Raw genomic sequence first — 18053 nt, 5'->3', positions numbered from 1 at the left:
ATACATACATACATACATACATACATACATACATACATACATACATACATACATACATACATACATACATACATACATACATACATACATACATACATACATACATACATACATACATACATACATACATACATACATACATACATACATACATACATACATACATACATACATACATACATACATACATACATACATACATACATACATACATACATACATACATACATACATACATACATACAAACATACATACATACATACATATATAAATAAATGAATAAATAAATAAATAAATCGCACAACACACAATTAAACAGAATCTTTAACCTCATGGAATCGCAATTTAAATTTAAAAAAAAGTAACAGACTAGAACATAAAAATGGATTGAATAACACAAATTAATTACTCAATTGAGTTATATTCACAAAAGCAGCAGTATTACAACTTCAGTGTTTATTCCCTGAGAATTCATGGCTGTTAATCGGTCTTTATAGGAAATCATTCCAAATTGAAAAAGTAAAATTCCTTATGTAAGGTTTCGAAATATTGATTTAAAAATAGAGTTTAACATTTACTTTATCTCCCATTCAGCTCTTTAAAACACTTTATTACTAATTGTTTAGGTCTTTTGTTATAAAAACAACAGCGCAACAAAACACATTTTCCAATTGTAGTCAAAACAACATAATTTTTCCAAATCCAAAAGGACCAGGCTCCACTCCCAAAAGGGTGAAAAAAACACACTAAACTTTCTGAGGCTCGTTGAAATACAAACCTGATGTACAAACGCGATAGATCCATATCACTCGAAGAAATTTTCATGACCACGAAACGATTAGGTAATAATAAGGCGTGTTTTTCGGACATTATTATCTACGAATATTTTAAAGAAAGTGTCCATGTAAAAGGTAACGCATGGAATTATTATTAAATCATATTCGTAAATTAATTAAATGCTTTATATTGATAAATGTAAACATTGGAATAAAAAGCATAGTAAAAAATCAAGAATAAAATTTAAAAAAGAAAAAAAGTAACCCTCAGCAGGTCTCGAACCACTGACCCCTGGAGTTCTGGAGTTATAGTCTATCATCAAGACCACTCGGCCATCCGTCCTCGTACAATAAAGGATGTATTTTATACTTTATATATTACGCAATCGTCGAAGTTTCTTAAAGGGGCCTTTTCACGTTTTGGTTAATTGACAAAATTTTAAAAAGTTGTTTCAGATTCGCAAAACGCGAAACGATTGAATAATTTGGAGAGTTCTGTTGTTGTTGTTACATTTTAAAGGGACCTTTTCACAGATTTTGGCATGTTTTGAAGTTTGTCATTAAATGCTTTCTTTTGATAAATGTAAACATTTGCCATAAAAAGCTCCAGTAAAAAATCAAGAATAAAATTGAAAAAAGAAAAAAAAGTAACCCTCAACAGGGCTCGAACCACTGATCTCTGGAGTCCTGGCGTAAAAAGTCTCCGATTTAGATCCCTCGACCATTCTTCCGCATACAATGTCAAATGTATTATATACTATATATAAGCAATCATCGTAGTTTCACAAAATAATGCGACAACAGCAGAACTCTCCAAATTATTCAATCGTTTCGCGTGCACAACGCTTTATAATTTTCAGGTTTTTAAATCGTCAAAAGATGCATATAATGGCTATATTAGAGCATGGTAAATGTTCAGTATTACTGTTTCCTCACAAATATCATAACTAAATCGAAATTTTGCGAATCTGAAACAACTTTTTTTCAATTTTGTCAATTTACCAAATCGTGAAAGGCCCCTTTAAGCGTATGAATAGTATTTCAGAATTTTTGAATCCGGCATAGGTTTAAAACTACGTGAGATATGTTCGCCGATAATGTTTTCATTATTCTTAAATGATATTGAGTTGTACTTACAAGCTGATATTAATGCGGGCATTACTATTGATCAATTATCAATCTATCTGTTTTTCGCCGACGACGCAGTATTAATCTTTGAATCCGTTGATAGTTTACAATCTTTCCTGAACAATTTGCTTAAGTATTGCACGAAGTGAAATTAAACTGTCAATGTCGACAAGACGAAAATTGTCATCTTTCATAAAGGCAGATTACGGTGAACAAGAACTGTGTTTGTGAAACACAATGCCCCCTACTGCGCTTTGAAGCCGCACGGCAGCTATTTTAGAAACAATGTTATATTTTGAATGTAAAGGTCACAGTGACCTTGACCTTTGACCTAGTGACCTCAAAACATGCTGGACTGTAGATCTCAATGAGGTGCCTGCATATGTGAAGTTTAAAAACATAGACCCAAGAGTTTTCATTTTATGAGCAAGGTTTGGTACAGACACACACATACACGGGCAGACAGAAAGACAGACAGACAGACAGACAGACAGACAGACAGACAGACAGACAGACAGACAGACAGACAGACAGACAGACAGACAGACAGACAGACAGACAGACAGACAGACAGACAGACAGACAGACAGACAGACAGACAGACAGACAGACAGACAGACAGACAGACAGACAGACAGACAGACAGACAGACAGACAGACAGACAGACAGACAGACAGACAGACAGACAATAGTTAAGTCAAGCAGTGGCGTGTTTATACAAGCCACAAATACTTTGTCTGCCAAAGCGCTAAGGGCGATGAAGTCATTATTTACAATTACAAAATCTTTGAATGCACCTGTTAAAATCATGTTTAATCTGTTTGATGCCTATGTTGCCTCAATTCTTAATTATGGAAGCGAAGTGTGGGGATTTACTAAAGCTGAAAATATTGATGGAGTCTAACGCAAATTTTGCAAATGGCTTTTAAATCGGAAAGCTTCTACAAATTCAAATGCTTTGTATGCCGAAGTTGGTAGGTACCCGATATATATGTCGATATTTACGAGTAGTTAAATATTTCTTATAATTGTTCAACGAACAATCGTCCAACTGTATTTTAAGCAATATTGTTTGTAGACAATATAAAGAAGTATGTGATCATCCTCATTCAAAGTCATGGGCATCAAACGTTCGAAAACTTTTGCAAGAGTCGGATTTAAATGACGTGTGGATAGAGGGGGTAATCAAGTGATAGTCAAGATGGCGACGTCCATACCGAGACAGTTTATTTTCGCCGTTTTATACCCTTTATTACTTCTGTTCATTGTTTAAATGACGCTCACTTTCCAGCCACATCAGTAAAAAGGTGATTAGCGTTTATTTCGTATTTAAATTCGCTTTATATCTCGACTTTACTCCCCGCAAATTTTCTTAGTGGAGCCCTGATTAGGTCATCCCGCTAAGAAATTTCGCACCGAGTAAAGTCGAGATATAGAGCGAATTTTTCTTTGAAATAAAAGCCAGTAACTGTCTTCCTAATATTGCTGGAAAGTGAGCGGAATAAAAAATAATAATACAAGTAATAAAGGGTATAAAACGACGAAAAATACCTGCCTCGGCATGGACGTCGCCATCTTGTTTGTCACGTGATTACCCCCTCTGTATCCAGAATCTGTTAATGTTTACAGCTTTATTGTAATGTTTCGCAATAGATTACATGATTTGTTTATTTCAAAATGGCGAACTGATGTTAATGACACTTCATCACTATTTCTTTACAATGAATTGAAACCCATCTTTGTAGAACTTAGAAAAAAATTGAAAATTCTAAATTTAGAAACATACTAGCAAAAATAAGACTAGCTTCTCATTTTCTATGTATAGAAACTGGTAGGCACCAAAACATTCCAAGAAATGAAGAATTTGTAAATTATGTACTCTTAATGAAATTGAAGATGAATACCATTGTGTTTTGATACATGTATACCCTTTGTATGATAATTTTAGAAATACACTTATTATTACCTGATGTTTACAGAAGAAGACCAAGTATGTTTAAATTTTTACAATTATTGAATGAGACTAGGAAATCTATGCTGATACGTCTTTAACTTATAGCCGAAAACATTTGTTAAGCTTTTCCTCAGAATATGAATTTTGTATATATTATTTAACCGCATTATTTTTTTCTCAATCAATTACGGACTTTAACATTCATTTAACTTTGTTAAAAAATAATAAAGAGCACTCTCTTACATATAACATTCTCACAAAAATCATATATTAATAAAAATGCATAAACAAACTTGTTGTTGTTTTAACGAATGAGTATTTATGTGTATTAATTATTGCTATATTTTTTATTTTGACGAATAGCTGTATATGCATAAATCTGTTCTGTACTGTATTACAAACTACATGTTATATGTTGGATATGTTAAATCAAATTCATATAGGAGTTGCTGCTGCTGTTGCTTCTGCTACAAGTAACGTCAAGAATGATATCTCATTAAATAGGTCATTGCATACTTACGGCAAATATTTATTAAGCAAAGGTTTGTTGAAGTGCTTTTAAATAAAATGCAGTTGATATCTAGATAGTTATTGCGTCAAGCAGCCACTGTGAGGTCATAGCACCACGAACAACCATTTGAGGTTAAACTGTCATGAAATATCCTTAATATGTAAAGTAATTAAACGAGATCACTATATAGGTTAGTTTTTGTTGTTTTTATTCAGATGTGCTTGTGGTCTTACTGTCATACATGTCATAATGCCATTTCAGACAACACGTTTGGATCAAGTACCAGTTTATATAACACAAAAGGTCACAACGATACCGGTCTACAAGAGACACTACAGTCTGTGAGAGCTTCAACAAACGTGACACACACGTGAAGGCACCCCTGGTGCTGGCTGCCTCCTTCGTACCGTTGGTGATCATATATGTCATCATCGCCATCACGAGCGGCATCATCATCAAGAGCAAGTACCGAAAGAGACAAGTCACACTTGTGATTTTACTAAAGCCATATAAGGAAAAATGCCCCGCCCCTTGGAAGCCATGTTTTTCAAGCAAACATAATTATTTTCAAAGTCTTCTAAGATATCATTGATACCAATCTTCTGATCAAATCTCATGAAGATTGGACAATAAATGTGGCCTCTAGAGTGTTAACAAGGTTTTACTTAAGCCATATATAGCCATATAAGGAAAATGCCCCGCCCCTGGTGGCCATGTTTTTAAAGCAACCAAAACCATTTTCGATCTCATCCAAGATATCATTGGGATAAATCTTCTGACCAAGTTTCATGATGATCGGAAAATAAATGTGGCCTCTAGAGTGTTAAAAAGGTTTTACTATTATTAATAGCCATATTAGGAAAAATGCCCCGCCCCCTGGCGGCCATGTTTTTCAACCAACCGGCATCATTTTCGAATTCGTCCAAGATATAATTGGGATGAATCTTCTAACCAAGTTTCATGAAGATTGGACAATAAATGTGGCCTCTAAAGTGTTAACAAGGTTTTACTATAGCCATATATAGCCATTATATGAAAAATGCCCCGCCCCTTGGCAGCCATGTTTTTCAAGCAAATGTTACCATTTTGAACTCATCAAATATATCATTGGGACAAATCTTCTGAGCAAGTTTCATGAAAATCGGAAAATAAATGTGGTCTCTAACGTGTTAACAATATTTTACTATAGCTATATAAGGAAAAATGCCCCGCCCCCTGGTGGCCATGTTTTTAAACCAACCGGCATCATTTTCGAACTCGTCCAAGATATTATTGGGATTAATCTTCCGACCAAGTTTCATAAAGATTAGGCAATAAATGTGGCTTCTAGAGTGTTAACAAGATTTTACAATAGCCATATATAGCCATATAAGGAAAAATGCCCCGCCCCTTGGCAGCCATGTTTTTCAAGCAAATGTAACCATTTTCGAAGTCATCCAAGATATCATTTAGACCAATCTTCTGACCAGATTGCATGACGATTGGAAATAAATGTGGCCTCTAGAGTGTTGGCAATGTTTTACTAAAGCCATATATAGCCATATAAGGAAAAATGCCCAGCCCCCTGGTGGCCTAGTCTTTAAAGAAACCAAAACCATGTTGGAACTCATCCAAGATATCATTGGGATAAATCTTCGGACCAAGTTTCATGAAGATCGGAAAATGAATGTGGCCTCTAGAGTGTTAACAAGATTTAACTGTAGCCATATAAGGAAAAATGCCCCGCCCCCTGGCGGCCATGTTTTTCAATCAACCGGCATTATTTTTTAACTCGTCCAAGATATTATTGGGATAAATCTTCTGACCAAGTTTCATGAAGATCGGACAATAAATGTGGCCCCTATAGTGTTAACAAGATTTTACTATAGCCATATATAGCCATATAGGGAAAAATGCCCCGCCCCTTGGCAGCCATGTTTTTCAAGAACCATTTTCGAACTCATCCAAGATATCATTGAGACCAATCTTCTGACCAAAGTTCATGAAGATTGGAAATAAATGTGGCCTCTAGAGTGTTGAAAAGGTTTTACTAAAGCCATATAGAGCTATATAAGGAAAAATGCCCCGCCCCCTGGTTGCCATGTTTTTAAAGCAACCGAAACCATTTTCGAACTAATCCAAGATATCATTGGGACAAATCTTCTGACCAAGTTTCATGAAGATCGGAAAATAAAAGTGGCCCCTAGAGTGTTAACAAAGTTTAACTATAGCCATATAAGGAAAAATGCCCCGCCCCCTGGCGGCCATGTTTTTCAACCAACTGGCATAATAATCATACTCGTCCAAGATATTATTGGGACAAATCTTCTGACCAAGTTTCATGAAGATCAGACAATAAATATGGCCTCTAGAGTGTTAACAACGCTTTACTATAGCCATATATAGCCATATAAGGAAAAATGCACCGCCCCTTGGCAGCCATGTTTTTCAAGCAAACGTAACCATTTTCAAACTCATTCTAGATATCATTGAGAACAATCTTCTTACCAAATTTTATGTAGATTGGAAAATAAATGTGGCCTAAAGAGTGTTAACAAGGCAAATGTTGACGCCGCAAAACGCACGACGCACAACGCACGACGCACGACGGAAAAAAGGCGATCACAAAACCTCACCATGAGCACATTGTGCTCAGGTGAGCTAAAAACTGGTGGCAACTTGTATGTATTTAATCGAACAAACATCAGCGTCTCAGTTATAGATTAAATTATCATCCTAAAAAATTGTGTATACTTTTAAAATGGTTTTCGCATCCAGAGACATACGTGCACGGACTCTAGATGACAATATACGCTCCGTGTGTATTGTGACTTTGTCCTTCATCGTCGTATTAGTTGAGTTTAAACCTATTTATCTCAGCTCGATTGCATCGAAAGCAGAAGGCTTATAGAAACGCTCTCGATTCCGTTTCTTGGGTAGAACCAGTACTTTGTGTCTTTGTGGGATTTCGAAAGAACTCTCCCGCCGTGGAGATCAAACCCATGACCTCCCAGTCGCTACACGGCACCAGATCCACTACGCAACTAAATCGTACTGTAAAAGTTGAAATTGCTGTATACCTGTACATGTAAGCATATGGTAACATGATGTTGTGTTGCATCAATTAAAATCCAAGCAAATTTATAGTAACGTGTCAAATAATACCGAAAACATGCAATTGGCTTTCTGAAAACGTAAATGGAAATGGAGAGTCTTATTTTCGATAAGAACGAATTCTTTTTTTTTATGGTGTATACAAGTATTTGCCGTTAGACCTATTTGTTTTGCTGATTTGTCATTTAACTAACGGCACATTAAGTACTGTTTGACAGTACAGCAATAACGTTAATAATAGCATTAAACAACAGTGGAGCGTGTTAAGGGTGTGACTAATAAGCAGGTGTATACTAATAACATCATGTTTTCATACCAGTGCTATTGGGTAAGTGTTTGTATTAAATGAAATAGACCTTGGGTGTCTCGTAAATTCTGTATACCTGGTTAAGCGAGCAGCTCATTATGTGCTGACAATATGTGGTTTTTAACTAAATAGTGATAGCATATATCATTACTGTCGAGCAAATAAGCTGTAAGAAATAAAAGTAGAATAATGAATCTGCAGTCATTGTATTATCAAAAGACTTGAACACAACTTGTGAGATTCCGGACCAGCAAGATCTTGCCTCAGGACCGATCTATCTTCTTGTAACGTGTCATTTTGATTATCGCCACTCACTTCTATCAATAGAAAATGTTGATATATTGCTTCCGAAAACAGGCCGAAAACCAATTGACCCCCACCCCCCAAAAATGTCTATAGGGACTGATAACAAATTTAAAGCAGAGTCAGTATTTTTTAGCATTTAATAAAGTAACCTGCAACGCATAAAGTTTACGAGCTTACCGGGTAGTTAAAATATTAATATAAAAAAACTTCATTTTTGAATTTAAAAATATGAATGTAACGATAATATGGATAGCCATCTTCGTATCTGCATCATTATTGTGGCAGACGACGTATTCCCAAATCTCGACTCACTGCGTAACTGGAAGTGCTGACTGCTCCTGGGAGGAGTGGGGTACTTGGTCTGCTTGCAGCAAGACTTGTGGAACCGGAACTCGAACACGACAGCGCGGTCTCTGCTGCACGCTGTACCATACGTTTAGTGAATGCGTCACTTCATGTCACGTGAGGGATTACGACTCACTGGAGACGGAAACCTGTACAATCGTATGTCCGGCAGGTAAGAATACGGACAGTTGAAACAGGGAAATAATGAGAATCAATACATAGAAAAGTCACCGCATACACGTGACACCTTTCGTCTTTGCAGTGATTGTAACCGCATAGACGCGGCCCATCGATGTTGTGAAAATGCACAGCGGGTCTGTGTTACTGTTGTAACGTTCTCTAGTTATGGCGGAGGAGAAAACTTAATAAATAAGAGCTAGGAAGTTGATGCATTACATATGTTGATGAGTTTAACACTTGTTAAAAGTATTGATAGTAAAAATTTAAAATGGACCTGCGGAATACTGTGAACATGTAGCTGGATATATGCTTCAACTCATGGACCACCTCTTTTTATGAAAAATTTGTTTACGGGTTTTAATTTTAGATTTTCTTACCTGTTTTGTGAATTTTGAGCATCCATTTTTCTTGTTTATGACAGAGAGGCAGCGAATAATGAACAGATAGGCAGCATTTTGACAGAAAGGCGACCGATATGCTTCCACACCGTGTAAATGAATAGTGGATATGGCATTAGGTTCAGTCAAATTATGTTGGGTATAAGATAGTGGTAAGATATTGCCGAAGGTTTTATTTCTTGAACGCTTAATTTTAATAAACTGACTTGAATTAAAAAAAGATACCACTAAACATACTATACGTTTGGCTAAATGTATGGAAATGTGCCTCAATCAAATGTCAGTTTTATCCAGCATAATGATAACTTGACTCCATCAACTTGAGTTTTTTACCCCAAAACACGATAATTTAGTTAATCTTAATGTCATAAAGACCTTTTATATGCCAAATATACTAAATCAGATCTTTTTATGTTAACTAACTGAACATTATGCAAATTAGATTCAACCTGATGTCTTAGTAACTTAATATAATCCCATCTTGACCCAACATTATGCCACTTTAACAGAAAACTATGATACTATGTAATGTAAACATGTCTCATAAAATTGCCGGCTGACTCAACTAATTGCTAACTAGCCAAACTTATCAGTTTCTTTCAACTTAAAGCAGTTACGGCGTTCCATTAATGCAGTTCTTGCATCAGAGGTAGGAGGAGTAAGGAGTAAGAAAAATGGATGCTCGGAATTCACAAAACAGATAAGAAAATCAAAAATTAAAACCCGTAAACAAATTTTTCATAAAAAGAGGTGGTCCATGAGTTGAAGCATATATCCAGCTACATGTTCACAGTATTCCGCAGGTCCATTTTAAATTTTTACTATCAATACTTTTAACAAGTGTTAAACTCATTTTACTGAGAAAAATAAAAATATCAATCGACGACTAGGCTTCCCGTGCCAGAAAAACGAGCCAATCGAGAGGCTATCCGTGCCACAACGAAAGCGAAAGTAGGCATTTTCAAGTAAAGTTGATGAAAATTACTATATAGCGTACATTGAACGTGAAGAGTTGATCATACAGATGATATCAATGACATTAGATATCCCCTCTCAAAATTGTGACACATGGACCAAACATATGTCAAACTAATACCATCTTTACTTCAACATAACGCAATTACGACTTGATGTAAAAAAACTAGCACATCAGTTTCTCTCTATAAAAGACAGTTTGTTGTTTAACAGCATAAGTATATGCACGTTGCACTGGTAAACTAGCTTCCATGCGAAACGTGTGAGTAGGTCAACTTACCACCGTGATATCACTCAAATACATGTACTGTTTAAAACGGTGAAACATTTCCGTTGTTGTATTTTATATTTAATTCAATGATGGAAATCGCGTTCCTTTTTCTGATACTTGTTTTGCGACAGGAAACTGCATATACGAAAAAATAGCCGACACCGGTCTCGAGGTTACAGACTACACGACACTGATCGGCGCCGACGGGAAGATCACGAATGCTCCCTTGCACTTGATCACACCGACTGAGCGGTAAGTAACTTTGATTTTGAAATGCTGTTAACAATTATCGCATGAATAAGCAGAAAAAATTGTAGACGCCGCCCATGTTTCTGCTTGTACTGCTCCAGATGAAGATGATGACGGTGATTACAATATTTTTGTTGTTATAGATGATGATGTTGATGATGATAATGATGATGATGCTGCTGCTGTTGCTGCTGCTGATGATAATGATGATGATGTGAATGCTGAGGATGATGATAATGATAGAAGTTGTTCATTCTATAAATTAATTTTATTAATGTGTTTATCAAATTTAAATAGTAAAGTACTCGTTCCATTCATATGTTAATTTACAAGCAGTTCACAATAATTTTTTGTGATGACATAGGTAGTGTAGTACGTAGAAATGGTCCATGTTATTTAACGTATTGACGTTGCATCGATACACTATTTGCAGTTCTAATGCTACGTATAGTATACATAATGTGTAATAATTAACATAACCACCACTGACTTGTCGTGCGTAAAATATTGTTCATACATTCCTAAAATAATTTTCTTACCAACTAATATGCTTTACATGCCTGACAAATTCATCTTCCGATACAGCAATACTTTTTAATAAAAGATGTCTGTATAATTATGTTTTCGAAATTGTCTAGTAGTTGCATTCAATTCAGTTGTCCGTAGGTAATAGCCAAGACAAGCACTACGAAACTTGTGAATTAATTGTTATTCTAGAACTCTCTTCGTCCCATAACTCTGACACAATTATTAAAGCGGAACATCCTCAGGAGAGGTAGTCACGTGATCGAAACTATGAAGAGTATGTACGGAATATGGATGAATGAGGCAACGATTTTGCAATAGAAATCTCATTAAAGCAGGTATTGCAATGAATTGCTAAGTACACGAAATTTCGTATAAATTCTTCGTATGACAGCAGCGTTCACTTTCTCCTTTTATAGTTGATATACGATTGTGATTTTGGAGTTTAACTAACTCCTCAACACAAGTTTTTAAAACGTATAAACAGTGAACGTTTAAATAAACATAACTTGTTAAAAAGTATGAAACGACTGTGCTGCATTTTTGACAAAATGTCTCTGGTTTAAAGATAGGAAACGACTATGTAAATTAAATCATTCTATGAGAGTTCAGTCCTCTTTGTGCAATTACTACATTCATAATATAACAAATTAAATCAAAGCGCTGAAGGCACTGCGGTTGTTCGCTCTTTGAATGTACATAATATTACAAGCATATGACATAAAGTTCGACTTTTTAACATAGGCCATTCAAATAACCACGAAAACTGCTTACATCAATGCAATTTACTTTTAATTGTCTACAGTGGTGAGATTTTGCAAAAACATTAAGGAGTGAAATGGCATAGATTTACTATCTCTAATAATTATATACAGGATGCACACAACTCCACTTATTATTACACAGATGAAGCTTACTTTAAACAAGATATATCTTTAAAAAAGGATATTCGATGTATAAAATAATAAATAGGTTGGCGCTTAGGAAAAAAGTTTTAGCCAAGTTTCGGCGTTACGATGACAACCAACATCATAAGCTTATTTGCTCTATGTACATGAGTGTACCTGTCGCTTTGTGTGCGTCAACAAAAAATGGACCAAACCATAATTATAACAATAAATATAATAAGTAAAGAGCACTGTATTTAATTCTCAAGCATAACACATTAAAAAAAATATATTTTTCTGCCTGAATTTTAATTCTAAATTTAATTTATTTCCATTTCATTTTTATCCATTTCAATGCATTGACAGCAAAGTGTTTCTCCTGTTCTCTTCGCCTCCCCACCGTCACCAATATTGTTATAAAGTACCATCTACTGCAATGTATTAGTCGAAAATTGACGTTTTGTTTCTATAATTACAATGAGTCAATACTTTCTCATAGTGTGCATTAATTCCGTTATTTTTTTAAATCATACAATGCTAAATGTTTGGAGTTGCACGTCTAAATTAAGTTACAGCACCTGGTCTGTTGCAACATGCATTTTTTTCATGCATGGACAGGCGACAGCAACTATTTCGAGTACTTATTAAAACACGGGTTTTACATGGCGTACATGTTTAGTGAATGGTTTACCCTGTAAATGCGTACGAAGAGACTTGAAAAAGCAACTGTTATCAACTGACTATAGAAAAAAAGTGTTAATAAGGTTTATAAATGGACAGGAATTACATCGCTACCGCGTATTTGTTTTTAATGTAATTGTTTTCGCAACTTAATCGCCATAAGGATTCGATCGCTCACCATTTGCTTTTAACTTTTAATAAGTAACTATTGTTTACAGTTTAATGGTGTGATGATGGTGCCTGACATTGCATTTAATGTACTGTGTTAATTAGCGTTTTATATTACGTAAATGGTAAAACTGTAATGACTTGTTAATCTGCGGTAAACGCTCACTTCATTGACCGACGACAATGAAAAAAAATCGCCAATTAACCGCCCCCTAATGAGCATTCTTGTTAGTCGCAAACAACATGTACATGTTCGTAAATAAAAATTATGCTACGGGAGATCGCATCAAACGGCTTATTATGAGTTGATAATTTCACATTCGAAATATATGGCATTTCAATATTTGATTAACACGCAGTTTACTTTCGACACATTCAATCCCTTTTTTAGAGCTTTTTTTATGACGCACCTGGTCAGGAGCACTTGCACTGTCCGCGTTAAATCACGCAAGGCTTCGTGGTCTCATTAGGTATCTCCTGACCAGACTGCGAGATGCGCAGGCTGGGCTATAGTTACGCTGGCCGCATAAGATATAAGGCCGATTTTCGCACAAAACAACCTCTAAGTTTTTTTTAAAATGGAACATCTTAGTACACTACTTTTTAGAAATTGATGTCAAATTGTGTTATTTATACCAAGCTGGCGAATTTCGGTAGCTTATTCAGTCTTTCAAAAACGATTTCCATACCGACTGACACAGTACGGCAAACATTTTTGGTAAGATAATTAAACGATTGCCGTCTTATCATGACATTATACTATTTCGGTAGTTTTTGTTTCCTCATATTGAAAGCAATACTGTGTTATCAACGTTTATTGATAGCCCATAACGTGTTCTCCGGACGATTAAGTGACCGAGTATCAATTCAAAGCGCGATTTTTTTTCCATCGATGCGAAAAACTGACTAATAGTTATATAAGTATTATTTAAATATATATAAAACACAATACTATAGGAAATTATCAAAACAAACCTTTTTGTTGTTTTCTGGCGAGTTTTAGCGAATATTGATAAATAATTTCCGATTGTCAAGATTTATCTCGATTAACAGCCTATTACTTAACATTATGAAACATTAATGAAATGGAATTAAATGCATATTAACATAAAACCTTTTTCTTTTAATTTTTATTTTTAATTTACATAATGAAATTATGGTCCTATTGATCACTTAGTAAAATGGTATTGTGGTTTTCCGTTGTTCTGCTGTTGATCTTATAAGGAATCGGCTGTTATTAAGGCTGCTAATTAATAGCCTCAGCAGCTGTGCAGCGCACGAGTTTGTGTGTACTAGTATTTAATTTACAGGTCCCGTCGCGTCTTCGCGAATGCATGTATTGGTTGACGCCCCTTCCCCCACTGTGACCTTTAAGGAGAGCCGTGTTACGCGATTTTACCGTTACATGTAATGGACTATTTTCATTATGAAAAATTGTAATGTAAAGTTTACTCTCCCGCGCCGCGAACTCCTTCTCGTTGCGAATGCGGGTTAAGTTTGATTCGGTGAATCATAGTACCCTGCGTACCAATGTTAAAAACACCATTATTAACCTTAATTGTTCTTGCAAACAACTACAAATTGTATTATTTTTATTTATTTAACATTATGTGCAAGCGTATTTAAGTAAAAATCCATTGCACTTTGTCATAAGCTTTTATTGCATTTTGTTGTTCGCAGGTTTTGATGGACGTCTTCTTTAGAATTGTACTTAAATATGATAAATGAACAAAATACAGTTATTTGATGGAGCTTGTATATATAAAAGTAGGCAAAAAGTGCTCCAGAATTTGGATCATATCAAGCGATATTGATGTAAAACAACGTTCTTGTTACGAATTAATTCTATGAAAAATACCACATTTTATGTTATGCTTTTCGGTGGTTTATAAAGAAATATCAGTGAAATAAAACTGGCATTTCACTGCTTTAAACAGTGAAAAGTAACAGGGAAAAATATCTATATTTTTCGCTGTTTTACTGTGAAATGACGTCATATTTTTCGACGAAATGACGTCATAAATCCAGCGAAATTATCCAGTTAAACTCTTTTACAATGTAAATTAACGGTGAAAAAAGCATAAAATAAAAAGACAATTTTGTTGGATTCGATGGAATATCTATTTTAATTCACTCGTGATCATAAAAATACATATTTTCACTCGTGGCTGCGCCACTCGTGAAAATATTATTTTATATGATCACTCGTGAAATAAAATCGATATTCCATCGAATCCAACACATATCATCTATTTCTTGAAAACTCTATGCGACAATATAAATATATAAATTTGACTTCACATTCATTTTAACCATTAATGTACCTTGAAGTGCGTGGTTTCTAGACTAAAACAACTATCATTGTTCCCAGCATTTATATGAACACACACTTACTGTTATTTTAAATATCATGAACATCACGAAATATTTTAAATGACATTTTGTAGTAATCCGTTTGCAGTTTCAACATCGATCTGCAGTTTCCATGCCCAAATTTTAGCAATCTTCCATGGACTCTACCACAACACTTCACCTGCATCAGAGACAAATGTTGAGGTTGTGTCAATATGAACGATAATTTATGCGACAATTAAGGTATCAATAGAAAGCTCTCGATTCCGATCATAAGATAGGTTAGGAAGAAAATGAAAAATAAAACCTTTAACCTGATAAAAATGATAGATATTATAAATTTATCGTTTGAGCCACCCTTTTTCTGCGATTATGTCATAGTGTGATCACGTGATTAACTCCACTGATCCAGGGAGTATGCATCACACTTCTTGGCTAATTAGTTAATAAGTCCAATTGACTAGTATATAGGTTTCCGTTTCGTTGTTTTCCGACCATGGATTGCTGAGAAATAGCACAGCCAAGAGAGTGGAGCGGGTGAAAAAGGACAGACGCACGGACCGACGGACAAAATAAACACTCAGTTACCATGTGCGGTAACTCTGCAACTAATATCATGTTTGCTTATTTAAGACCTATCAAACAAAACAGATGTTTATAACGCTGATGACACAAAAATAAAAGAATAGAATCAAATAATCTTATTTATTATTATTATTTCAGTTTTTGTAAAACTTCTTGTGAAAACATGAATTTCAACAACGGCTATTTCTGCTGGGCTTATACTTGGAACAATGTGACCAAGTGTTACCTGCACTTCTATACGAAACCTTTGATCGTGGCCCAACCGGAACTGAAGGCGCAGCACACTGGGGAGTCCCTAAATATCAGGAGCTGTACTGAAAGTAAGTGTACTTAGTGGAATTACTTGTAAAGTTCTTTTGAACGTTCAGTTCTGGCATTTATTTCGAAAAGTTGATGTCTTTCTTTAAACGTCTTTTATAAGGTAATAACATGGTCGCATATTCACAGACCAACTCGCTCAAATGCCATCGATCGTCATTGATTCAAAATAATGCTCTTGAAGTTCTGTTTAAAACTGCAATTGCTGCTAAAGAAACCTGCTCATACGACTTTTCAAAGTTCATGGTATTCGAATTGGGCAACAAAGTGTAAGAACTTATGTTTGAATATCCCGCAAGCAGAATCGGTTGTCAAAATATATTGCATTGCTAACCAATTGGTGACAGTGTTAATTTACAGAAACTTGTTCCAGTGATCTCTACTTTTTATGGCATTCAATGAGACAATAGTACAATTAACTATCTTTAGTGCAAACGTTAGTTGCCGTGATATTGTCAGATGTACAGAGACATCAAAAAATGAAATTGAGTTATATTTTGTTCATATGTTCTATATTACAATGTATAGGTTAATTGTTGTAATATGCAATGGTCGCTCACGGTCATTGAAGCCATAATGATATTTCAGACGAGGGGCTCGAGTCGAGAACAGGTGTAAATTATATAACCAGCCATAACGATACCGGTCTGCTGAGGTGCAAAGACGGAGTGAGCTTGAACGAATGTGACACAGACACGCTAGCATCCCGCATACATAGCTCAGACAGGTTGGTTCAGATGCTCTCTACGGAACATTATAGATTTAAACGTGCATCAATTTTAAGTGAAAAGTGAAGTTTAAGGCATTCGCAAACGTTGAAGCATATTAAACAATTCATTGAAATACAATGCTAAAACTGTATCATTGACTCGTTCGTTCATGAAGTCTTTGTTACTTACCCTGTGATTTTTGTCTTAGTCATCGCCGCTGTCTTCAGGGGATGTTGTAGAACAGGAAACGGGTCGCAACGCTGTGTACTCTCAGTCCCATCTTAATTTATCTATTGCCTCCCCAAGAACGTCATGGTGCTGACTGCGATCCGCATACTTGTGATGATCGTCTTAGTTATCATCGCCGTCGGCAGTGGCGTCCGCATAAATAACAAAGTCCGAAACAGGAAAAAAAGTTTGCTGTCCGCGTGCTATGTCATTCCTAACTAATTGTAGCTAATTCCATCCCTCCACAGGAGCCCTTTGGTGCTGACTGCGTCCCTCGTACCATTGATGATCGTCCTAGTTACCGTAACCATCGTCAGTGGCGTCCTCATCAGAAGGAAGTTCTTAAACAGCAAACAAGTCGCACCCGTAGGGCCCAAAATAAATCAGCCCTGAGTCGTGTTTGACTTTGTGTTGATGATTTAACTGTTAGTAATTAACATGATATATTTATATAATAACATGGCATACTATTCGTGGTAGCGATTTCGTTCGACATAATCCACCAATAATTCATAATTTATCAATTAGCTTTCTGTAAACATAACTTAACGTAGCAAATTCATATATACTGTAATATCTTAAGTAAACGAATTTCATTGATTTTAATTTAGGAGTATGTAATTTAGTTTTGTTTGCAACTGAAAATGTTGGCTGATTTACATAAAATTGACAATATATTGTATTTTTTTCAGCATCCAAACATTGATTAAATTCTGACCCATGTATTGTTAAAGCCTAACCGGAATGGGTTTATTTTACAACTTCATTTTTTTTATTCCACACACTAATTGCTGAACAATAAAACTCATAATATAATTGTTCCTATTGTACTGGAATAAACATCAATTTTAAACTTATTTGTAAATATTAACGATGTCGTGGCAATGTCGCATTTGAGACACTAAATTCTTTTTTTTGGACTGTTGCCGTTATGAGTGAGTACATGTGTCTGCGCTCCTACCACCCCCAATATACATGCGTTCCAATCATAAGATTATGTCATCTGCTGTGACAGATTTTAGTATCCCTTAGTAGAGAAAAGAACGCAAGTGTTATTGGTTGTTACAATGGTTGTTTGTGTGGATAAAACATAATTGATATGTA

General features: G+C 35.3%; 1 protein-coding gene across 1 annotated transcript; it reads left to right on the top strand.

The window, feature by feature from the left end:
• Positions 1-10407: 10407 nt before the first annotated feature.
• On the top strand, positions 10408-17719 carry LOC127877638 (uncharacterized). Its single transcript, XM_052423717.1, has 4 exons — positions 10408-10498; positions 15832-16013; positions 16600-16738; positions 17198-17719. The coding sequence occupies exons 2-4, from the start codon at positions 15857-15859 to the stop codon at positions 17340-17342; spliced, it is 441 nt and encodes a 146-aa protein (XP_052279677.1). The 5' UTR covers positions 10408-10498; positions 15832-15856; the 3' UTR covers positions 17343-17719.
• The last annotated feature ends 334 nt before the right edge of the window (positions 17720-18053 follow it).

The sequence above is a fragment of the Dreissena polymorpha genome, chromosome 4 (assembly GCF_020536995.1).
Source record: "Dreissena polymorpha isolate Duluth1 chromosome 4, UMN_Dpol_1.0, whole genome shotgun sequence".
Lineage (NCBI taxonomy): Eukaryota > Metazoa > Mollusca > Bivalvia > Myida > Dreissenidae > Dreissena > Dreissena polymorpha.
Note: the sequence above shows the minus strand (reverse complement) of the source record. Positions and strands in the feature narration are given on the sequence as shown.